Raw genomic sequence first — 24,820 nt, 5'->3', positions numbered from 1 at the left:
GGTCTCACAAAGTGCCTTGCTTTCAATTATTTTAAAAAGGAGGCCACTGTGCTCCAGAATTTTATGATCTCATAATGAAGATACTTAGGTACCAAATCACGTGGAAGGTTGTCTTGCTAAAAAACTGTTTTTCTCGGATAAGAAAATATGGAACACAAAACTAAAATGTGATCCAACCAACTAATAATCAACCACAATAGCAAGTGTGAGATAAAAGGACATTATGAAGCCCCAGAGACACACAGGGATGAAAGGCATGGTGGAGATTAGAGTTGTCTATCCTCAAAGTATAAATGTGGGATCATAACAATTTTTTTAACCAATAGTAATGGCTTTAAAATTGCAAATAAGTGTGGGATGGGTATTACAAAGCCTCTCTTGGGAACTATGAGTGTGCTGAGTGGTCTTAATGCAAATGTAACAGATGGGGTTGCCATTAGAACAGCAGCCATCCCCCATATCCCAAATTGTTTTTGTCCCAATTTCAAATATCCTGTCCCAATGTCAGGCTAGGTGTCAGATGACGTGCCCTGGAACTTGATTTTAAAATCCGACTGCTGTGCCTGCAGAATCAGGTGGCTGGGTTGGAGCGTTCCAACAACAAGGGAACAGGCACAAAGGAAATAACAGATCATCTATCTTGCAAATGTTTCTGGTGTGCCCATTGTATAGCCACTGTTCTAGGTCTTGGGTCATAAGGGTGAAGAAAAAAGAAAATGCCCTTACTCTTGTGGAGCTTACATTCTACTGGGTGGGGGCGTAGGGTGGGGGAGTGGTGGAGACTGACAATAAAAAATCATAACTAAATATAAATTACATTGCGCATGTGTGCTAAGTCGCTTCAGTCATGTCCGACTCTTTGCAACCCTATGGGCCAAAACCTGCCAGACTCCTCTGTCCATGGGATTCTCTAGGCAAGAATACTGGAGAGGGTTGCCAAGCCCTCCTCCAGGGGATCTTCTCAACCCAGGGATCTAACCCATGTCTCTTACATCTCCTTCATTGGTGGGTGGGTTCTTTACTACTAGCACCACCTGGGAAGCCATATAAATTATGTTAGGTGGCAGTAAATGCTATAGAAAATTTAGTCTAAAGAAGACAAATAAGAATGAAGAGTAGGGGTGATATAATTTTAGATAAGATGGAACAAGGCTTGACTGAGAGGGAGACAGGTGAAAAAGTGAGCTAGGTTGACATCTGGGGGAGGAATATTCTGGATGAAGGGAATGAACAATTTATGAAAAGGTTCTCCAGTAGAAGTGTGAGAATGAGGGACTTCAAAGATATTAATGGAGATGGGAGAGGTGTGAGTGGAGAAAGAAAATGGTAAGAGACAAGTTCAGAGAATGAACAGGGTGAGGTCAGGTGGCACCTTTGCAGAACCTGATAGTAAAGAATTTGGCTTTTGCTCTAAATGAGTAGAGAAGTCTTTGCAGGGTTTTAAGTGGTAGAAGAACACCATCTGATTTCCATTTTCAGAGGCTCCCTGTGGTTGCCAGTTAGAAGAACACTGAGAAAATCCAGATGAGAGATGTTGGTAGTCTGGACAGAATTGCAACAGTAATATTGGTGATAAATGATGGTTGGATTCTGTCATGCGGAGAGATCAGATGGAGTGTAAGAAAAAGAGGAGTGTGAATAAAAAAATAATAAGAGAATAAGGGAGAGGAAGAAAGGCAGGAAGAAGAGGAAGATTGGGGTTAGCGGCTATATGTACAAGTGCATGTGTACAGGGGCTAGCTAACACGTTGTTAGGGCTTCTCTGGAGGTCAAGTAAAGAATGCCAGGACTTGAGTGCCAGCATGTGATTCCTGGTTTCTAGACATAACTGAAACACAAATTTACACTTGGCTGCATTTCTTGAGTGTTAAATCCCGAAGTGAAGTTTAGTCGTGTGGTTAGGGTTAGGGTTAGAGTACCCACCGTAAATGTGTTAGACTAGTGGCCTCCATTGGGAAGTTGGGTGGGCGAAGCAGTAGGAGAGCAGTGAAGATTTGGGAAGGAGAATATCTTACCTGCTTCTCTCTCCAGATGATGGTCACCTTGGAGCCTAAGCCTTGGTTTCCAAGGCATGGATAAGATCTTGTGAGGATACATGTCATTATCCCCCAATTCAAATTTCATCATACAAAGGGTAGTACATATGTTATTTGCATTTAAGTGCTTTATTATATTGGAATTGCAGTGATATTATTAACATTTGTACAAATGCGCAAAATCTTGTCTCTTCTTGCTAGAAAGAGATGTAAAAATCTGACCTAGTTGAACAGTCTTAATGAACTCATTGTCCATTGGTAACAGTAAATGTCTTCACGATGCAACAAAAAGCTTAACATAAAATTAAACATATTAAATGCTGCTGCAAGTATTTACATGTATGTACCCCCAATTGTTTCTCCTTCCAATAAGGAAGGTGGTTGCTTTACAAATAGACAAACAAACACAAATGCTTTGCTGTTTACAATTCCAAACAAGCCCACCCGCCCCAAGTGACAGCACCGTTTTTTGAGGGCTTCCTTAGTTAACACTTAGGAAAATGCTAACTTTGTTTTCTTCTTTTAATTCTATTTTTGGACAATATTTATATTCCAATTGTCCTAGAACACTGTGTTCGAACTGATCCATTTTTTTTTCCTGGGGCTTTTTGGAAGATCCCAACCATGTCCTCTCTAGGGAGAACATTTCAAGCCTATCTTTTCTCCAAGACAAACCTCAAAGGCAGAACTCCTCTCTCTATGAGGCAGGTGTGGATTTAGCAGAACGAAGAAGGAAAAAGGGTGAGTAGGTCTTCTGTTCTACTGGCTGGCTGGTGGGGAAGGGCCCTTTCTCTGAAACCCCCTCCACTTCAGCATGGTTGATACCTTTCATCATGTCCTGTAGCATCTATAGACTTGGTATTCTAAAGGAGCAAACTAGATTCTAATGAGCTTATTGTGCATAAGATTTTAATGATGTACTTAAAGCTAATTTATTCAGGCTCTCCACATTCTCAGTCCTGAGGCTAAAATGATTCTGTTAAAAAAAAAAATCCTAGAAAGTTCTATAAAATGAAACTCAATGTAAGAAAATCTTCAATGGCTTCGGAAGAGCTTTCCAAATCCTGGCTTCTAATGAGCTAGATATTGTAAGTTGGTCTAAATAGAACAGCTGATAATTATTGATCCCCCTGTGATGATAAACTTGGAAAGGTATCAGAGCGCCACTCAAGAGTATTAATCTTTTAACAAATGCTGGCGATTTGGCCTTACCCCCACCCTCTTCAACTTGTGGTTAAATAGCTTTTTTTTTTTTAAAAAATAGACAATTTTATAAGAAAAAAAATATATAAATGTTCTTTAAGCAATTTGGCTATAAGCATTACATCACTGAAAAACTCCGCAAGAAATAGTAAAATATTTTGAGTGGACATACACTTCTTCAATTTCACAACATGATGAGCAAGGGTTTTTTGTTTGTTTGTTTCTTTTCTTTGTTTTGGTATTGGATTTTACTTGTAAATTTATTGCTTCAGTGTCTTCTTGTCCTTTCTTAGATTATAATTGTAGAAAAGAGGTGCTGTCCCTAATTACGGTACAAGGCAACACAGTATTTTTGAAACCAAGAATGAAATAATTAGGGCCACAGTGTTTTCAGCAGCCCAGAGAGACGATGGTGAGGACCTCAGTCCAACGTGCACAGTGACGCACAAAAGAATAAGTCTCCTGGCTCCTTCAGGACACTTTGGTTTGGAGGATGAGATAGAAAATTCTTAAGTATAGCATAGTTGCTGCTTCACGTCTGTTACATAACATTTGAAAAAATAATGCTATGAATAAAGGGATAAAGAGTATAAACTGGCTCTTTTCCTTGGCATTCTCGTAGCAGGCTTCATCTAGGCGGATGTGAGTAACGCATCTTGGCTATGCTACTGGTGAATGCACGCAAATGTACCTGGGGCACATATTCCATAAAGTATTTTAAATGATGCAGTTCAGAGCCTTAGAGGAAGCTTGGGGGAGGTAGGGGGCTGGGAAGGAAAGAGAGAAGGCAAGTTTGAGGACAGGGAGGAGGTTTGAAAGAGAATGAGAGAAACTGACAGGGATTACAAACGCTAAAGTGCAATTTTAAAATATAAATTATTTTAAAAGCAGAAGAGAGATTCTAAGTTGCTACTGTTCACATAGGCACATTTTTATTCCAATTTAAACATGTCGTTTCCTTTCCCTTCTGATACACTGCATAATGGAACTTGAATGGCTTAAAGCTACTGCACACGGTTTGCGAAGGGACAAGAAAAGCACCAACAAAGCTAAATAGTGCAAGGCATTCTAGGAAGTTGGAGTGCAGTGGGGAGAAGCAGAGATGAAGCTGTTTTTACACTTTAACAAGAGAGCTGTTCCAGTTATAGTTACAGATTCCCTTTAGCTGAACTCTGCTTCCTAAAGGAAAGAGCTTACTTTACAAGTGAAAAAAAAAGAAATAGATGATTTACAACTGTTCTGAACATAGATTAAAAAACAACTCACAGAACAATAAAAATCCTTGAAATTTCTATGCACAGAGATCTAAACAGACATTTCCACCAGATGATGGAGAATAGCCATTTGAAACCCTGAAAAAGGAAGATACACATATCTAGAGTAGTTAATTATGAACTAATCCTTTAAAAACAAGTAGATCCTACAGAAGAATATTGTTCAAATGGAATGTTTAAAAATAACATTTATTAATAAATATCTTATAAAATTCTAAATTAATAGATTCCTGTTCAAATTTTGCTTTGGTCCTTGAATTCCACTGTATACACACATACATACATATATATTTTCTTAGATGGTTTTTATTCACCAGAAAGAAGCACATTCTATCCTAACTGGATGGCTAGGTTTATAGCAGTTACAGATGCTTAAAACCCCCCAGCCAATGGCTGGTCTTTTCTCACAGCTGGTTGATTTTAATGACAAACTCAACTGACACACGATGATTTTACTGAACTAACAGAGCACGACCACCTGAACATTCACCATGGATGCCCCTCCGTTCAGAACATTTGCTGCATTTGATTTCATGAACCCAACAGGCTCCAAACAGCAACTGCTCCGAGTAAGTAACCCTTGTGATAAGGACGCAGGCAGTAACAGCATACAAATTGCTCATCCCCACAGGCCGTGTAGAGACTCCGACGGGTGAACACTGATGTGGAGACAGGAGAGGGCTGAGGGGAAGGGAAAGGGCGAAACATTCAACCTCACACCAGGCGTTAAAACGCGTGCATTCATCCACAGGGAGGATTTCCACTCTACTGTCTCCATATATGTCGAAAAATGTCTTTAGGAGAAACAATTGAGATGGGAATAGCTCAGAGTAGGTGACAACCAACCTGGCAGAAACACTATCAGGCGTCCCTATCTTGGAAGCTAGTTCTCATCACAGGAGGCAGGGGAGGTGCTGTGGAAGTTTCCAGGCCAAGTTGGTAGTGACTTCAAAGGCAGATCCTGCTGATAGCAACCCACCTGGGAACGAGGAGAGGCAGCGCATTGCTGCCAGCCCTCCTGCCTTAGCATGGGTGCTCTGAAGGTCACTGCAACCCATCTATGACAATATGAGTGGGTGACCCAGGAGCTGGAGAGGAGGGGAGAACAGGGCAGAATGTTTCCTCAGATTGGCAAAAAGTGTGGGGCAAGAAGGAAAGATGTTCAGGCAGACCAATGATTCTATGATGGTCTGGTGAAAGCCAGGCCTTCAAGTGAAATATTTCATTTTGATAAGCTGAGTGCTAGGTTTGACCAGTGAGCCTTTCTGCTCAGGATTTCAAGAAGCGCTGACGACTCGCTGGCATCTTCCATTTAATCTATTTCCACACCACTAATGAACATACCTAAAGGCCCTGAGTATAACAAGAAGACAGTGTATTCTAATTATACGTTGAGGCCCGTTTGCTAACGTGTGTGTGGTTGGTTTGCCTACTTAGCATAAAAAACAGACATAATTGAGCTATACATAATGCACATCAGTCAAACTGTCAAGTTGCTGAATTAAGAAAACTCAGGCAAGTTCTTAACTGCAGAGGCTTTCGGTTTCACAACTAAATATTTCAATTAAGAGGTGGAACAGAAGTAAAGTAAACCATAATTTTAGTGACAGCCCACTCCTTGGACATTCTGATATCACCAGTGGATTTTTAAAAAATCCATTTCATTAAGTGCTATGCATGCAGGAAAGAAAAAAAATATTTTTCACTTAAAGCAAAACAAAAATAAAATAAAAATTAAAAAACCCAAACAAATATTTCAATGAGCTCTTTCTCCTTTTTAGGGGGACACCTAAATGGTCCTAGGAAGGAGTTTATAAAAAAATTATTTTTGATTTCAAAATAGAGATAAGGATATTAACTACTTTTTGAGCTAGATCTTAAACTTCTTATGAAGCCAGTTTGGTTCAACCATTCAGCTATTCCTGCTGGGATTCAAAACAAAATAAAACGATAATGAATTCAGTATTTAAAATACTTAAAAATGATATGTTTGTCTAAAATATAATAGAAAATCCTTTTCTTGTTTGCATTTTTTTTCCTTTTTTCTCTTTTCTTTCTTTTTTTTTTTGCTTTTGTCTTTGTTTTGATTTTTTTAGATCATATCTCCAAGTTATGAGTTTTCCTGGAAACTCAAAACTTTCTTTTTGAAAGCACTGCATACATGAAAAGATTGTTGATAAATATTGATTTAAAAAGCAAGTTATTAGATAAAACTAAAACTAGTTATAAAAACCATGCTTCATGACCCTTATATTTTCTTTTTTTCTCCAAAATAGATTATTATACTATAGTGAGAGAAAAAAATCACATCCTTCCCTATTCTGAACTCTTAAAAAAGCTACACATTTTGTAAAATACTGTTCTTTTAAATCCCATAATCTTCCCCTCTCTCTGTCTGTCTGTCTGTCTGTCTGTCTCTCTCTCTCACACACACACACACACACACACACACTCATGTTTGGAGGTCAAACATTCACATAGAGATGAAACACCAGCACCTGCCTAGACCACTAGAGAAAAACATTAGCCCTGTTACTTGTGAGTTCTGATATGAAAACCTTCACCAAGTAAAATGGCTTGTTTCAAGGAGGCACAACTGTCTGCTTTTTATAATGGGAAAGTCCAGAAAAGTTGCTGAAAATATAAACCAGGATTAGCAGAAGAGTGGAGTAGCCATATCCATGGGATTCTTTCAACAGCCAGAGTGCTTTAGCTGTGGTGGAAGGGCTGAGAGCAGCTCTACGGAAGCACGAGGTTTTCTTTCTCTCTTTGTTCCTCCGGTAGTTTGTCTACTTTCACCCACCAGAACAGCAAAGACGGTTCCATAGGCTTAAGAAAAAAACAATAATAAATCTTAGGCTATTAGCAGCTGATGACTGAACAATGTAATCCGTGTAGTGAATAGAGCCCTTCTGCATTATTATATAGTACATGGATTTTCAACATTATAGACAGGCCATATAAAACCAGTTGTAATTCGAGGGTGTGATGTTATAACCTTGCATCGTAATTTGGACTTTCACAATTGAGGCTTATAAAGCTCCCTTCCCTAGTGTCTCCACAGCTGGCATTCAACAGTGCTTCACCTATGGCTAAGCCACCTTTTATTTGTTCTGATTATTAAAAACATTAAATCAGGCACATTAAATGTCTCCTGGTTACTCTTGTGTAAAAAGCAAGAGTTGAATGAACTCCAGCTGTGGGTCACATGCAAGGGAAGCCATGGCTAGGTCCACATTAGCTTTTTTTTTTTCCTTTAAACATTTTTTTCTTCTTTACATGCAATGCTAAAGGGAAAAAATAAAACAGAAGAAAGTAACAATAAAAAGTCAACAGGGAGCCCAGGTAAAAAGTGGAAATAGAAAGGAAAATTGGGCAGTCAAGGAAGTGGACCAAGAGGAGGAGGAGGAGGAGTGGTGAGATCCTTGCTGATTTTATTTGGACATCAGTGGAGCTTCTATTAATATTCTTTTAATAGTAAGAGAAACAGTTGTGGAAAAGGCTCTATGTTTGCTTGGCATTCTGGTGACATCATAGCGCAAACTCAACATGAGTTATGATGTCATCAGACTCCACCTCCCAGTCGCCTTGCAATCTGTTTACTGGACATCTACGTACGCCTCATTTTGGCTAAAAGCTGCGGTTTAACAAGATTCAACATTTCAGGCAAGGGTTTGACTGATAAGAATGAAACCATGACTATGTACAGAGAGAGTTCAGTTTATAAACAAGTAACTGGTACCAGAAAATTGGAGGAAAGCACCAAAGCATTTCCCAAGCTGATAGATTATTAATTGCATAACTCCCTTTTTTCTTATATAACTAAGTATAAAAGACAACATTTCCATAATAACTATAAAAATGAAAGCCAGTCTTTGAAGGGCTGAGGAGTCTTCCAGGTCTGAGTTAATTCTAAAAATGCCCTTAAAAGAAAGGACGCAGGATATGCAACAGCTCTTCTTGAAGGCAAGGTGTGACCCACAGATTTTAGAGGATGGGGTTCAGGTCTGTTCTGTGAGTGGTGAGCTGGCTGAGGGTGGAGCTTCCTACCACCTCGCTGACTGCTGAGGAAGTGGTGATGGTGTTATGCTGGATGACCTGCTGCTGCGAGCATGTCGGGGCGGGACTTGCAGGAGGGCTACTCTCTGGACCTAGGAAAAAGCACACACACACACCAATATAGCACTTTCCTGGGGTGGGCTCAGAGACCACTCAAAAATGTTGCTATGTGTTTGCTAGAAATAGAATGTGTGTCCCGCATTTTCTCTGGGAGGTTAATTTCAAAACTTTCAACTGTTGGTCACAAAGCTACGCCTTCCCAGTTTACAGCTACCAACAAACCCATACCTTCTAGGTCAGCAACATGACTGGATGTGTCTGAGTCATGGCCTGTGAAGTCCCTATCCTGTCTTTTCAAAGATCCATACATATAGCAAATGTGGAAAAATACTCACACGTGGTGGGAGAATCTGTGCTGCTCAATCTAAAAAACTATTTGAAAAGAAAATGACCTTTGGCCGTAAATCTCCGCTCCTCCCACTGTTCCCTACTGAATTAGCATTGAACCTATTGATGTTCCAGGTGCTGATACTGGGATCTAGAGAAAAGGACCCACTTCACCTATTGGTAAACTGAGACAAGCTCACTTGCTTTTCAGCCCAGTGAATAACATGCAGCGTATCCTGGGGCACTGGATATGATTCATCTGAAGCCTGTTTCCCAGCCCATAAAAAACTGCTAGCCCACTGGTAATTGGGCTCCTACTGGCTGCAAAATTGGAATTTGGTGGGATTTTTACAACATGAAATGCCAGGGAATGTCTAGCCATAAATGATCAAGAGGTGGTGGGCGTGGTGATGAACAAGGGTCAGAAAAGAAGGATTCCCTCTGGTGCAGTAGTCTGGCAGCTGCTCAAGAATTTTAGCACCTTATCCACCTAGGTGTGCAGTCTAGACTTTACTTTTGTTCTTTTAATAAATACAATGTGAAATTACTGGCAAAAACCTGGACACTTAAAAAAAAAGCACAAAAGGCAATGGCTTACTGAGATATCCTTGTGATTCTTTCTGCATGGCTGTTATGGGGCAGTCTTTATGCGTTAACAACAGCTGCTTCAGCTGTGCCACCTCATTCTTCAACATGGACACTTCGTTCTGGAAAGAGACAGATCAGCATCACGTTAAGAAGACCAGAGAAGACAAACCAAAGGCCCCATGCACTTTCAGCACTGAACTGGTACTCTTCTGTTACATCTGAATGACAGTAATACTATTATTATACAACAGGATTCACCTGGAAATGTGGAGCTTGCCTTCAATTTGTCCCTCAGGCTTACCAGGGGCTTTCTGAAGAGACTAGGTTTTCAATCAAGAGCTGAATTCTATGAAAAGTTACTTGGGTGGGAACTCTCCATTGTACACTGACTGCGTGACTCTAGGCAGGTGACATAACCCAGCTAACTTCCAACAACCTTGGGTGGGGATGAAAATAGTAGAAAGTTCTTTGAGTTGTTGTGGGGATTAAATGAGGTGATAGAAGCAAATATGCAAAGCAATGTCTAATATATACTATGCATTCAGTAAATTTAGCTCTCATAGCAATCCTCTTCACGCTACCTTGTGGGCTAACACTGATCATGAGTAGAAGGTGAAGGTGAGACACTGGGAAGAATTGTGTGGCAGGATGAGTCACTTCAAACTTAAATGCCCTCAGAATAAGCTGATTCCCTCAAAGAAGTTCTTAATAGGCTACAATTCAACAGAGCACGTCCCTATGCCTGATGCCACTTAGGAGAAGGCATGGAAGGATACGGTATATGGTGCAAATGCTGGTCCTCTACTAGTGGGATCGGGTTAGTCCAGGCAAGCAAAGGACAACAGAGCTTAGGACCGTAATGGGATTAATTTGATTGGTTCATTAATTAGTTTGGCTAATTTCAGTCTATAAACTCCTTTCCCCCTCAGTATCAGGGTATTGTGGATTGTGTGTGCATCTTAAAAATTGACTTAGGTAAGTGTCTCACATCTCCACTTTACATAGTAATTTTAAAAGACAGGTTCAAGGTTCATAGTTCGTGGAATAATGTACGTGGCACCATTGTCTACAAGCACAGTTGTCTACTACTATGTGGATTTTTCCATAGATACTGTGCGACATGATTAGCAGTTGACTGAATCTGAGGATGCAGAACCACGGATACAGAGGGCTGACTATGGGACTTGAGCAGAACTGCATTATGGTATCTGAGGGTAGCCAATACCCTGCTGATACCCAGGGACAACTGTATAAATGTAGAATAGACTCTTCCAAGGTGCTTCCACTTGATAAAAGTAAACTGTAAATGTAGCACTAGCTCACATAAGCCGTTTTACAGTTGTGATAAATAATACCCTCTCTTTGACCAGTGTTCTTTGTGGCTGCCAGGCATTACCTGCCACATGAAAGAGACTTTAAAAAAGCATGCACATAGAAAAAGGTGTTTTAACATTGCTGTCATTAAGTTGTATCTACACTTTCAATATGAACTTGGCTTTTCAGGCATGTATTTATCACCTAGGAAAGTAAGTTTGGAATTCTAGAAGTTAATTAAAAAATTTTTTGGAAACTTGTTTCAAAGAATACTTCCTATTTCCAAATTCATTTGCAAAATACATTATAAGCAATCAAATGTTGAGTAGCATAAATTAAAAAAAATATCTCATCTACAAAGGCTTTTCTCTTTCTCCTCTGAACTAAACAAAATACAAATGTCTATCAGATGAAAGGGTGGAGGGAGGAATCAACTAGGAGACTGGGATAAACATAAATACACTACTATATAAAAAATAACTAATAAAGACCTACTTTAGAGCAGACGGAACTCTACTCAATATTCTGTAAAAACTTACATGGGAAGAGAATCTAAAAAAGAATGGATATATGTATATGTATAATAGAGTCACTGCTGTACACCTGACACTAACACAACATTGTAAAGTAACTACAATAAAATTTTTAAAAGAATGCCTATCTGATAAAATAGCATTAATGATGAATACATCACTTAATTTCACAGGAAAATTACTCTTAAATTTGAGAATGTTCAGGAAGGTGAGCTGCACTTCCACCTCCAAATAAGTATGATTGATAATGGGCCCTGTCAAAGCTGAAAGTGACCCTTGTCACTTTGGGGGTCAACAGGACAACTTTATATATAGGACAATTTATTTCAGCCTTAAACATGATTTTTTTCCCTCTGATTTTATGCTCATGTAAATTCAGACAGTCTTCCTTGCTTTTCCCAGGTCTCCTTCTGCTTAAAATAGCCTGTGTAAAAGAAAGGTACTTTTAGATCATCAGGTAGAAGGCAACCCCTGATTAAAAACAAAACAGTCAAAAACTGAACAAAAAAATGAGAAAAAGAAGATTAAGATGTATGAATGTGTATATGCTGCTGCTGCTAAGTCACTTCAGTCGTGTCCAACTCTGTGTGACCCCACAGATGGCAGCCCACCAGGCTCCCTCGTCCCTGGGATTCTCCAGGGAAGAACACTGGAGTGGGTTGCCATTTCCTTCTCCAATGCATGAAAGTGAAAAGTGAAAGTGAAGTCACTGAGTCGTGTCCGACTCTTAGGGACCCCATGAACTGCAGCCTTCCAGGCTCCTCTGTCCATGGGATTTTCCAGGCAAGAGTACTGGAGTGGGGTGCCATTGCCTTCTCCGTGAATGTGTATATATTTGGCCTCAAAATGAAATGTGATGATTTTAGTGGCATTTTTGTCTATGGATAGCAAAGCACTTTCTTAATAAACCAATATGTTGTAAGTATAGAACCTGTAAGTATAGAACTACCCTGGGGGTAGTGAGAGTCTGTAAAAATATAGGAACCTGGAGATGACTAACCATTATTTAAAATCACAGTGATGATTGACCATCATTTAAAGATATATGTGAATATGGACATATTTCTTAATGTAATATATAATCATTTAGCTATGTTATAATTGGAAAATGAATGTCAGTTAATATTCTCCATAGACAGAACTATCAGCCTCTGTCTCATTTATATCATGCACACATAAGTATGTTGCTGATAAGGACTAAATAAAAATCTAATGGCCATAAAAACAACAGAAATTCATGGGGAAACTTCCAGCAGAAAAAGGAACTCTCAAATGAGGATTGAGAATAACAAGGTTTGGCTTTCACAATTGCTACACCAACCTAGTGTAAAACAAGGTGGTTGGACTAGTTTTCTAATTACTTTCTGTAAGATAGTTTTTTATTCTTATTTCCCAGACCTGGGATTGAACCTGTGTCCCCTGCAGTGGAAGCATGGAGTATTACCCACTGATCTCTAGGGAAGTCCCAGTTTTTTATTCTATGTTTCTGTGTTGCTTTCTATTGAGAATGCTAATTACCTAATAATCTAATGAAGGTCTCCATCTTGATTTTTAACTCACTTTAACTGCTTTTGGTATTCTCAAATGGGCTTAGATATCAAGTCTTATGTTTCCTAAGGGAGACAGTTCTAGCATCCCCTTTACTTCCACAGCTTATCAGGGCAGATTCCAAAGGAATATTTATGGTTTCACTTCTGCGGAAAATTTCAAGTCCATATCTCACATATACATTGTGAGAGTCTATTAGAGCCTTCCTCAGATCCCATAAGGGAGCCTCTGAGTTAAGAAAGGTTGAGAATCACTGCCCGAGAGGAAGCAGAGTTCACTGTGCACAAGCATTGTCAATACATATTGAAAGGTACTGATAGATATCACTATATACTGACAGACCAAATGATGTAGGAAATACACAAACCCTAGACTACATTTCAAACAAAAATTCTTTTCAAGGTAACATTACTAGAAGTCACCTTGAATACATTTTGGAAGAGAACAATCAGACAGCAAATGTTTCAAAATGCATGAAAGAAATCAAAAGTGGCCTGCAGTTCTGGTAGGGAAATTAAGAAAAAAACACACACAGGACTTCTGCAGGCATTTTCTTATTCTGAATTACCTTGCTTTATGAACTGAGGCAAATCACCAATTTTTTTACTCCCCTGTGTAGGTTATAACTATAGGTCTTCATACATAAGCACTTTGCAAGAGCAAAGTATTAATAATAAGTATTGAGGGGCTTCCCAGGTGGCTCAAAGGTAAAGAATCTGCCTGCAATGCGGGAGACCTGGGTTTGATCCCTGGGTTGGGAAGATACCCTGGAGAAGGGAATGACTACCCACTTTAGTATTCTTGCCTGGAGAATTCCATGGACAGAGGAGCCTGGCGGGCTATAGTCCATGGGGTCGCAAAGAGTCAGACATGACTGAGAGACTAACACTTTCTTTTTTAACTATTGATTCTCCTGCTGAAATCAGCCTTTAATTTTTTTGTCTTTTTTCTAAACCAGTGTGGATTTGCTATTTAAAAGGTTAGCTATTTAAATAGGGACTGTGAGAGTATAGATGTGATTAGATTAATCTGTTCTTAAATTCATAAAGTTGCCTTGGGATGAAGTAGCACCCCTAGAGAGACATTCAACACTATAGCAACATACTTGAAATAAGGACTCCAAGAAGTCCCTAATAACTACATTTTTTTTTCAGTTTTTGGCTTTGGGGGATGTCATTTTGTTAATATGATAAACTCAGAATGCTTTTTGACACAAGCAGTAGTCCATGCCAAGAACATAATTATCAAAATGATCCCTACAACATAGCCCCCCCGCCCATTGGTTTTTTTTTTTCCGTATAGATTAACTGAGGCCAGGTTTGGTTCATTCTAAAACAAAGGACTTTCGATTTGTACAGCAACAGTTCCCATCTGGCCTTTTCTTGTGCCAAGTCCCAAACCTGGGCTTGTGTGTCGAAAATTTCAGCAGCGACTTAGGCCATGTGTCTTTGAACTGAAAAAGAAAAGCAATTATTTCCATGGGTGACCAGATGATTTCCATATCATCTACTGAACACAAGCAATCCACTGAGTACCACATTAGCAGTTGGTGAAGTTAGAACTGATCTTAGCCACTCTCTCAGTGAAAAGAATGTGGATTCTTTTGTAGTTTAAGAACTTTCTGGAATGAAAGATCACAGAGCAGTGGGTTAGGTCAAGAGCAGCCTTGCTTGGGTCTTCATCCTACTACTTGCTTGTTGTGTGACTTTTGGGAAGACTCCTCATGTGCTCCGAGCCTCAGTTTCTTCCTAAATAAAATGTAAAATTGGTGGTTTTTAATATTCCCCTTAATTCCTATACTTGCATTGACCTCTTGGGCAGAGATTTGTTGTGAGATGAGGAAATGAAGTTTGGGAGTTGATTTTGTTTGCTCAGCTCTGATTTTTCCAATCTGAAGCTCTGCAGCCTAACCAGAAGGTTCTATGCTGGAAAACAACTCAAAGGTGGCAGCTGGCCATCCAGACCTTGGATATTCCTTTTGGCGAGAGTTTGTTTGTTTAGCACCTTCCATTTCTGTTTACTTAAAATTTGACTCACTGGATCAGCCTCAAGAGAGACACCTTTTTCTTTTGACAAAGGTCCAGTGAGAGGGAGAGGGGTCATTCAAAGGTAGCAGAATCTGCATCTCCTCTCCAGCATCACATGGCCTGATACAGAGCTCTCAGCATCCCCGAAGACACGGAACCCTTGTGGTTTCTGTCCCTCTGAAGCAAAGCAGTGGTTGGAAAATACCAACAACTCAGTCTTTTCAGAGACTGTCCTTCCAAAGGCACTGCTTTAACAACCAAAAATATTGGTGCCTGTTGAATGAGACTTTTTTTCTGGTTTTCAGAGATTAGATTTCTAGTATCTTTTATCCTTAGCCATTTTGGCTCTTAGAATGTGATAATTAATGTGATAATTCCTGTTCTCATAAAGGAAATGTTTACCTTATAGGTTAAGTAAATGCTAAAACATATATGCCTATGTGAAGGCGTGAACCCATCTGACCTCAAAGTAACCAACATCCTTCGTCTCCCTGGCTCTCTGCTATGACCACCCCCTGACCCATGTCTTCAGGCTCTAGGGTGACAGTCAATACCCTGGAGTCCTTCTGCAAGGACTCATTTTATTTAAAACTGATATAAAATTTCTCAGCATCTGGTTACATGTCAGCTGGCTACTCAGGGCTCCTCCATCTAACTCAGTGGGTTTCAATAAGGGGTAATTTTAACCGCCCCCCTCCCCCTGCCAGAGGATGTTTGACAATGTCTAGAGGCTTTTTGGTTGTCAAAATTTAGGGGTGGGGTGGAGGGTGCTACTGATATCTAGTGGGTAGAGGTCAAGGGTATTGGTAAATATGTACAATGCACAGGAGATAACAAAGAATAACTGACAACTATTATTCTCAGTAATAGTGCCAAGATTGAGAAAACCTGCACCCATTCACGGTCATCTTGCAGACCTCAGAACTGGTAGCAAATTCCAGGGATGCTCACATTCCAGTCATTAGAAAACTACTGCTGTGATATTTGCTAGGTCACATTCACCAGAACTTTTATTTACTTAACATGTTTGTACAAATTAACTCATTTTAAAAAATGATTTAGCCTGGCCCTGACCAAAAATAATCTGTGAAATTCAAGTTTTGATGTTCTGATTACATTTTTTAATACACATAAAAATTAAAAGATGATTATTAATGTTAAAAGTGCCTACCCACATTCCACCTAAAAGCTTCTCACATATGACTATGCCTGCCAGGTTCTAGAATTACAGACTGTCAAGTCAGAGTGGCTTTAGAGATGCCTGTGTTCAGCCAAACTCTGTGGCTTGATTCCCTTAAATCACATCTTTGCCAAGTAGTCAGGCAGCTAGTTCTTGGACACTCCAGTGATGGGGAGCTCATTCATTTATTCAACAAACAAATATTGAGTACAGACACTCAGGAACTTTTCAGGCTAGACCTAACACTAGAAAAAGGGGGTAGGTGGTCGGGGAAGAGGGTAAGAATAGGGTCTCCACCTTTATCCAAGGTTCGTACAAGCTAGTGGGACTTCCCCCATATCTACTGTATATGTTTCCCAGTTTCCTTCTCATGTCCATCGTTAAAAGAATGATAAATTTGAGGGGAGGAGAGAGTGAACATTCATAAATTACAAGAGTCAGTCCATGAATAACCTAAACTTTCTTGTACACTTTCAATTTGTACACTGAATGTCCTAAGGTCATTTCCATTTAATGGAATTAAACATGCAAAGGCTTTGGAGGTTTGGCGCCCTAATTGCTCCTTTCTAAAGATCCGCAGAGGATGTGGCAGTGGGTGAAGGTGACCTATGAACTCCCGAGGAGCAGACTCTCTCTTTGGGGCATTCTTTTCCCTCTTATCTCCATCTTTAGCTGTTATCTCTACTCCTGGAAGCACTGGGCTCTAATCTACAATTTTCCTCTTATCCTTGGACTGCTTGTCACACATCTAATACTTGTGTTTTTCTTCTGCTGGTGAACAGTGTCCTCCCTTCTGTGTGAGAACAAATGCCCTGATTTGCATCTTCCGTATGACACGAAGCCTGCTGGAGAAGCCCCAGGTACCACAGTTTCTCAAATGCTCCTAGAATTGGCCCTGTTATGAAATGTCCCTCACTGAGCCACCCATGAGAAAGCAAAATAACGCAAGATTCAGATCTTGGCAAGTCTGAAAATGAGGTAGAAACGTGCCTTTTCTTATGAAGCAAAATAATCTACACAAACTTTTCTTCCATTAAACAAAAACACAGACAATCTAGTGTAAGCTAAAGCAACCCCCTCAGCCAGGAAACAGAAAGGGCTGCCTTCCAGTTGAAGACTTACTATGTGCCAGGCATCGTGCAAACAGTTTTGCAGACCATTAGTTCATTTATTGCTCCCAACAATTTTATGAGGTTATTATTCCCATTTCACAGATGAGGAAACTAAGAGCTAGAGAGATTTAACACTGCAAGTAGGTGCTGAACAGGGGTCTCAACCTCTGTCTGACCAAAGCTTCTGTTCTCAGCCCTAAAACTTAGCTGGGCAGGGTCTCCCTCCTCAGCACAGATGCACTGAAAACTGAATGGTGGTTTTGTTTTGCAGAGCGTCTAAGAATTAATCAAGCCTGAGAAGTAAGCCTGCAGCCGCTCTGTGGCTTAGATCAACAAGTGCCTGTCGGGCCAGGAAATGCCAATGGTACACAGGGCCTTTGAGTCCCGGGAAAGAGACAGTGGCCTGCACCTGAAGCTGCATGTTTGTCTGGGTGAGTTCTTCTGCTTTCTTTTCCAGTGACATCACCCAGACCTTCCTCTTCTGTCTGCAGCGGGTGGCGGCCGCCCGGTTCCGTTCCAGAAATTTCCGCCGCCTCTCGTCAGGATCCTCATCCACCACCCTTCGCCGGCGCCCCCCTGTGGGCTGGGGCGGCTGTATTGTCTGGGTGGGCTGCATCTGTTGCGTTGCTGGTGAAACCTGCTGGGGAAGACAGAGAGGAGGTGATGGGGAGAGGGAAGGGATGGTTGGGTAAGGTGTTGAAATGTGAAGTACAGGCAGCCCCTTGCTTTAGTTAGCACATCAAACTTGTTTTGCTAAGAGTGAAGTCACACTCATGACGAGGAAAAGCATCATCCAGCTATCTCCTATGATATTTTGGCAAGATACAGGGATGACGTGGGAAAAGAGAGTCAAGTAGATTCCCCCCCTCCCTCGACTGGCATTTGGCTGAATCATGATGAAAGAAACACTTTTCTTCCTCCTTAGATGTTAAAAATGTTTTTACTTAAGGTGCTTTGTAAAATTTGAAAGTGCCCACGTATGGTGATGGATGAAAACAGAGAGGTAGGGGTGACTGTCACTGTACTGATGGGTCTGCTGTCATCTGCAGAAATCTCCTTCAGGGCAGGTTGTGAATGCCTTTCATTCCAATGGTGTTAAAACCTTGTTCCTAGAATACACCTCAGGGATGGCATCACCACTGTGACTCTTATCAAAAGAACCCTGTGAAGCCGGGAAAGCACCTGAAATCCTTCTGTCACAACATCACAGTTCTTAATGTAAAGGTCTTGTGGGACCAAACTCCATTTGGGTCTCTCTCCTCCTCTGAGCCTGACTAAGGCTGAAGGGATTATAGGAGATGGTGAGTGGGTGAATTTCTAGGTGACTGGGAAGCGTGACCTTTGAAAGCCCATCCTGAAGCAGCACTGAGCCCTGTTAATACAGGGTGTCTACTGACACAGAGGGATGGTTGTATAGCACCATCTATTACATTATAAGGAAATCCCAGGAGTGGCAAAGCACTTTATTAAAATGTTTTACTATGCTTCTAAATTCCTTGTAAGGTCTGCAAGAGGCTCAGCAACATGTAGGGTTTCAGGGACCCCCACACATATACAGCAGACACTCAGCACCTAGTGAAATTTCTATGGCTGACTCTTTATGTGTCTGAACACCTAATGCTTCCCTAATGCACTTCACTCCTTCCCCTTTCTTCATTCTCAATAAAGGGTTTTTTTTTTTTTTTTCCTCCTTCCCTCTCATTGCTCAGTCACTCAGGCTTATGGTGTAATACCTATAAATTTGTTTTACAAGAGGCATTTAACCTGCAGAAATAACAGGCAAAAAGTTTTAAAAATGAAACCCAGCCACCTTTTCTACCACATTCCAGCCCTATGATTGAAACCAATCAGAACAACTATACTTGTGCTAATAATGGCTCCTGGTTGCCCATCAGCTGAGTAACGATATATTTTAATCCTAAACGCTATCAAACCATACATTACTAAAGAATTAGGCTTAGGACTGAGGTTGGATTGCATCTCAGTAATTTTTTTTTTTTAAGCAAAGACATTTTCTAAAACTGTTTATTGGCAATTCCTCTCCTGACGATCATAAAGGAATAACAAATTAAACTGTCTAAGATCTTACTCACCAGAGCGGCTGCTGAAGATTTAATCCTTGTTATTGGCAAATGTTTAGCACTAGTCATTTCAGATGCAGTAACCTCTGAGCTAACCACTGCAAAGCAAAGCACTAGGAAAGAATGCGCTAACCTGGCTATTTTTGCCTTTACTATTTCTTTGTGTGAATCAACAATCTCTCATTGCCAGCCCTAGACAAGACTCTCAAGTAGGCAAAAACTAGGGTTTAACCTTCACTATGGAGACCTCTCTTTCAATGCTGTATTCTCCCATGCTAACTTTAACCAACATTTATCCCTTGATTCTTTTCGTCTGCTTTAACCCAAATGGGTAAGGTACATGGTGATTTCAGGCTTTGTCCAGGTTCAGGGTCAAGGTGTGGCTTGATTAAGTGACCTAGGAGTGATACCAGGACTCTGAAATTATAACCTGATACGCAAGTGAATTACAAGAAGCCAAGAGAAATTGCAAATGCAAGCCTAAGACCAGAATTTGTGTCTCTGATAATTATTGTTACTTAGCATTATTTTTTTAAATGGCATTCTGTCGGGGGTAGGGTGGGAGGGATAAATTTGGAATATGGGATTAACAGATGCATACTACCATATATAAAATAGATTAACAAGAAAGATTTACTGTATACTACAGGAAACTATGTTCATAGTTCTTGTAATGAATTATAATAGAAAAGAATACGAAAGAATATAGATATATACATATATGCACAACCAAATTACCTTGTACACCTGAAACTAACACAATATTGTAAGTCAACTATACTTCAGTAATAAATAAATAAATAGAATGGCATTATGTTGACACAGATTCTCTGAAAATTTTGATCAAAAACAATTATAATTTCAAGAAGATTTTATTCCAAGTCATTTTAGAATCTCAGAGTTGGATGACCTTAGTAAACTTCTACTCCTGGTGTTCTGACAATCCGAATTTCATTTCATCAACCAAGTTAATACATTTTAAGAGGAGCATTTTGAATATGTTCTAAATAATTTTGTTCAAATTTCAACAAGACTAACCTGGTTTTGTTGAAAAAAGCAACTTTATGTAGCCAATTATAAAAGCAATTAACTGATTGCATATACAATTGGCCACTTATTGACTTGAAATGGAGGCCAGTTGGCTAATTGGTAATTAGCTAATGAATGCCTTTTATATTTAATGAACTCTTAAACTTATCTATGAAGTAACCTGCCCATAAATTCAACCAAAACTTATGCTATCCATTTAAAAAGAAAAAAAGAAAGAAAGTACACATGTGAATCTATCTTCTATCTTTGATCTTGTAGTTTTCTTTTTCCCCTTCTAAATATATGACCTACATTGGCACATGATTAAAAAGGTGCTTTGGATAGCATTTTATTGATTGCTAAACTATGTGCTAAGCTTCTATCACATTATTTCAGTTTGAAATTAATCCTGGCTAACATGTAGTGAAAACTGTGCTAAGGGCTAAACATTCTCTTATTTAATATTCCTAAGTCTCTGGGCTTAGTCTATTATTGCCCCATTTTGCAGATGGAAAAACTGACACTTAGGGAGGTTCTTCTACTGACCTCAGTCACACAAGTAAGGTGGGAAAAAGATAAAAGTTTTCTCATTCCAAAGCCTGATTCTTATTTGCTATGTAGAATACTTCTAAGATTCTTTGCAAAAGTAAGCTTACCTAACAAATAATCTTAACTATTGAACAGATTAGAAAGCTGCTTATGGGTAACCCAGTTTGTGGGTAGCTTTCTAGGTTTGGTGTGTGTTGGAGGAGGCAGGAATATACAAGCTCTAGAAGCTGCCTGATGAGAGGCACAGAGTCAGATGATGAAAGAGACAGTGAATAAGTGTTACTTGGTGATCCTAAGCTTCCGACATCATTCTGACCCAACTGGTTGGAACCTGGGTGGGTGGAAGGAACTGACAAAGGTCATTTCACTTGAAGGTTCAAAGTGCCCAGGGCGAGCCATGCTCCTAGACATGCCCTTCATCCACTTACTGAAACTCACTCGGGTACATGGACCCGCCTCTCTTCTTGGGCTGGGTGACATAACGTCTGCCTGGTCCCCCGACCCTCTTCCAGTTGTGTCTAAATGCTGGCTTTCTTTCTAGCCACTTTTGGTGACTTTCCACCTCTGGGGTTTGGCCTTTCTCTTGAACTGATCATCTACAGAGCTTGGCTCTCTGTCTGCTCCCTCCAACGCATTTCTCATTGGGTGGGATGAGTCATCTCTCTTCAACATTCACAAAGCACCTTACACTCTAACATCCATCACCGAACCTTTGTCTGCCTGAAGTTGCTACTCTTTATATTTTTAATATTTACTCTTATGTAGAAGATTGCCCACTGTATTTAATTTCCATTTTACAGGTGACACAAGTGGGTCTCTAAGATGTTATAAAGCACTGCAGCTAGAACCATGGTTAGAATGAACTTACCTTTCTCGTTCTTTATTCACTTCTTTCATTACATGCTTAAATTCCTAATCCTCCATTGGTGTTACATTTTTAGGGTTAACTTTGTAATATACTACAAAAATAGATTCTGGAGAACTTGAAGTTTCCCTTTTCCCTTAGAAACTAGACTTGATATTTATCATATTAGTTATGGAAAGTGCGATCTGGGAGGGTCCTATGGGTAACCATTACCTCCTAGGAAATGAACAGAGTCCCTCAGAGTGTTAGAACACGTGGGCCTGTCAAGTAAGGTTGCTGCCAACGAGCCCCTCATTAGAGCCGGCACTGTTAATGAGAAGGGGGAAAGAGATAATGAAAAAGGTCTACCTGTGCTTGGTTGCCGGAGTGCAGGGGTGGGTGTGGCGAGGTCTGGTGGTGTGCTGGGTGTGCATGAAGGTGGGAGTGGGAGTGATGATGTGGGTGGTTCTGCTGGTGATGGGGCTGAGGATGAGGGTGGTGCGCTGGGTGCTGGTGCTGGTGCGGGTAGGGGTGGTGGGCCGGCAGTGTCTGATGCTGGTGCGGGTGTGAGTGCATGTGATGGTGCGGCGTCTGGTCCTGCCGGGAGCCCATCATTTCCATCATGTGTCCCATGGTGTTCATATTCCCATTCGACATGGCGGCAGGGTGGTGAGTCAATGCAGCCTTCAGCCTCTGAAACAGAACAAAAGGAGAGGGGACAGACACAGTCAGCTGTGTATACAACAGGGATCTCAAATCAAAATGACTCATAGTTTCAAGTTTATAATATTTAGCAGCTTCCCGGGTGGCTCAAGTGGTAAAGAATATGCCTGCCAATGCAGGAGGCACAGGAGGTGCGAGTTTGATCTCTGGGTCAGGAAGATTCCCCTGGAGAGAAAATGGAAACTCATTCCAGTATTCTTGCCTGGATAATCCCCATGGACAGAGGAGCCTAGTGGGCTACAGTCCATGGGGTTGCAAAGAGTCACAACTGAGGGGACTTAGCATGAACATGTAATGATACTATTATTAACATTTTTTTCGTACTGGGTAGCAGTATGGCTTTTATATAAATTTCAAATTTTCATATGTATTAGAGTAGGTAAGTGTGTCAATGTCAGCCAGGAATGTTAATTAATTCAACTGACACTGCAAATGAGCAGGATACCCTAGACACTTTACTAAAAGGTATTTCCTACAATCCAATTGTTCGCTATATCCTATTGACAGCCAAGTGCAAGTATAAACCCAATGGAATCATTCAATATGACAATATCAGTGAACAAAAGGCCCATATGAAATGGCACTGTCTCAAGAATAAAAGATTTTTGCTTTTCAAGATTTCTCGGACCCAAAGAGGAAAGAATTTCAAATTTCAGAATCTAGGAACAATTTTAATATTATTTTAAGTCTTCAAATTAGATTAGAAATCCACAACTTTGGGAGGCAATGTAGATCTTTCCATTTGTTCCTATGACACTTCTCATAATCCCTCTGATAATCTAATTTTCTCACACAATAATGTTCTTCTGATTTTAAAGTTAAAGAATATGGACCATTGCACTTCTACAGCTTCTTTGATGACCATACCACAGGGCAGGTACAAAATCATCAACCATCAAGAAGCAAACAGACATTTACACAATTAAATTCTCCCTGAATCTAACCCCTAAGCAGGGGTCAGCAAGCTTTTCAATAAAGAAGTCAGATAGTAAATATTTCCATCATTGCATGCCTTAAGGTCTCTCACAACTACTCAGCTCAGCCCTTTCAGCACAAAAACAGATATGGACATTCTGTTTCAACACAATTTTACTTAGGGACAGGATATCTGAATTTCATATAACTTCCACATGTCACAAAATACTATGCTACTTTTGATTTTTTTTTCAATCATTTTAAAATGTCAAAACATTTTTAGCTCCTGTGCTGTGCAAAATTAGGCCGTGGTAAAGAATCAGTTGGTAGTCAAGTTGTTTGCAGTCTTATACACAGACAATTATCGTCATACCCTGAGGGGCACAGTGTACTAAGTATCGTATAATACAGTTACTCCTTGGAAATGTATCTTCTGCAGAGATGATAGTCTAGTTGGCAAGCTTATGTTGGCCTCATGAAGTATTTACTAGGGAACTCAAAGTTCTCTCCTGATTTGCATTCTTATCTGATTGATGATGATAGCCTGTAATCACTGCAAATGGAAGAGCGGTATTTAAATGACGATCAAAGCTACCATGTGCCAGCCCTATGCAATATTAATGATTCTCAACTGGGCAGAGTAAACTATTGACAAGGATAAATTCAATCCATAAAAATCTTTACTTAAATATAAAGAGCCTCCACTTGTTTAAAAAAAAAAAAAAAAAAACAGGCCGGCAGGCGGGGGTAGGGCCAGGTAGAGGTTGACAAACCATATGTTAATATTCAATAATCATTGAATACATTTCCTGCATCTGATGCAGCAACCACTGAGCACAACTGCCTCCCCCTTCACAAGCAACATCTGCTACACAGGAGCTACTGAACTGCATCAGTATCCTAAAGAAGTTAGGCTTCCTGAATCCCTGGGAAAGATTAGGTGCTGCGTATTGTGTTTATTACTAAACAGAAAAGTGAACAGATACTCCCCACCTCCAAGCTTTAGAAATGAGTTCATTGTTTTTATAAAAACGCTCATTATAAAAAATTTAAGTGACACTTAAAAGTACAGTGAAGTCAGTAACCAGTGAACCAAGTGCATTGCTTAAATTTGGTGGGTGAACAGTATTCCAGACAGCTCTCTCTGTAGAGATGGAGCAACAAGTCAAGTCATTTCATAACAGCGCGATCACCATGGCACATGGTGTCAGAAAACCCTTATTTGAAGAGAACATAAGCAAAAGAAGCAAGAATTGGATGAATTGCTGGACTTCAGATACATGTTTCTTAAATCCAAGAAAACTCTGTACGTGATACATTCAAACTTCAAAGTGAAGAAAATTATGAAAAAATATATTGAGATCATTATTTTGAAATTGACATACCAAATAGTATTGATGGATTTTCTATACTATTCT

General features: G+C 40.0%; 1 protein-coding gene across 3 annotated transcripts in view; it reads right to left on the bottom strand.

Annotated features, from left to right (window-relative positions):
• Positions 2,147–24,820, bottom strand: part of CREB5 (cAMP responsive element binding protein 5) — a 439,883-nt gene continuing 417,209 nt past the window's right edge. The window contains exons 8-11 of one of the 3 annotated variants that reach the window (XM_005679262.2): positions 22,134–22,457; positions 17,671–17,901; positions 9,558–9,666; positions 2,147–8,664 (exon numbers count right to left, since the gene is read on the bottom strand). In XM_005679262.2, coding sequence (XP_005679319.1) covers positions 8,501–8,664; positions 9,558–9,666; positions 17,671–17,901; positions 22,134–22,457 — 828 coding nt within the window. In that variant the 3' untranslated portion in view covers positions 2,147–8,500. The remainder of the gene's footprint in view (positions 8,665–9,557; positions 9,667–17,670; positions 17,902–22,133; positions 22,458–24,820) is intronic. The other 2 variants (XM_005679263.3, XM_005679265.1) reach the window with 2 other exon arrangements.

Source organism: Capra hircus, chromosome 4 (genome assembly GCF_001704415.2).
Source record: "Capra hircus breed San Clemente chromosome 4, ASM170441v1, whole genome shotgun sequence".
NCBI classification, from domain to species: domain Eukaryota; kingdom Metazoa; phylum Chordata; class Mammalia; order Artiodactyla; family Bovidae; genus Capra; species Capra hircus.
Note: the sequence above shows the minus strand (reverse complement) of the source record. Positions and strands in the feature narration are given on the sequence as shown.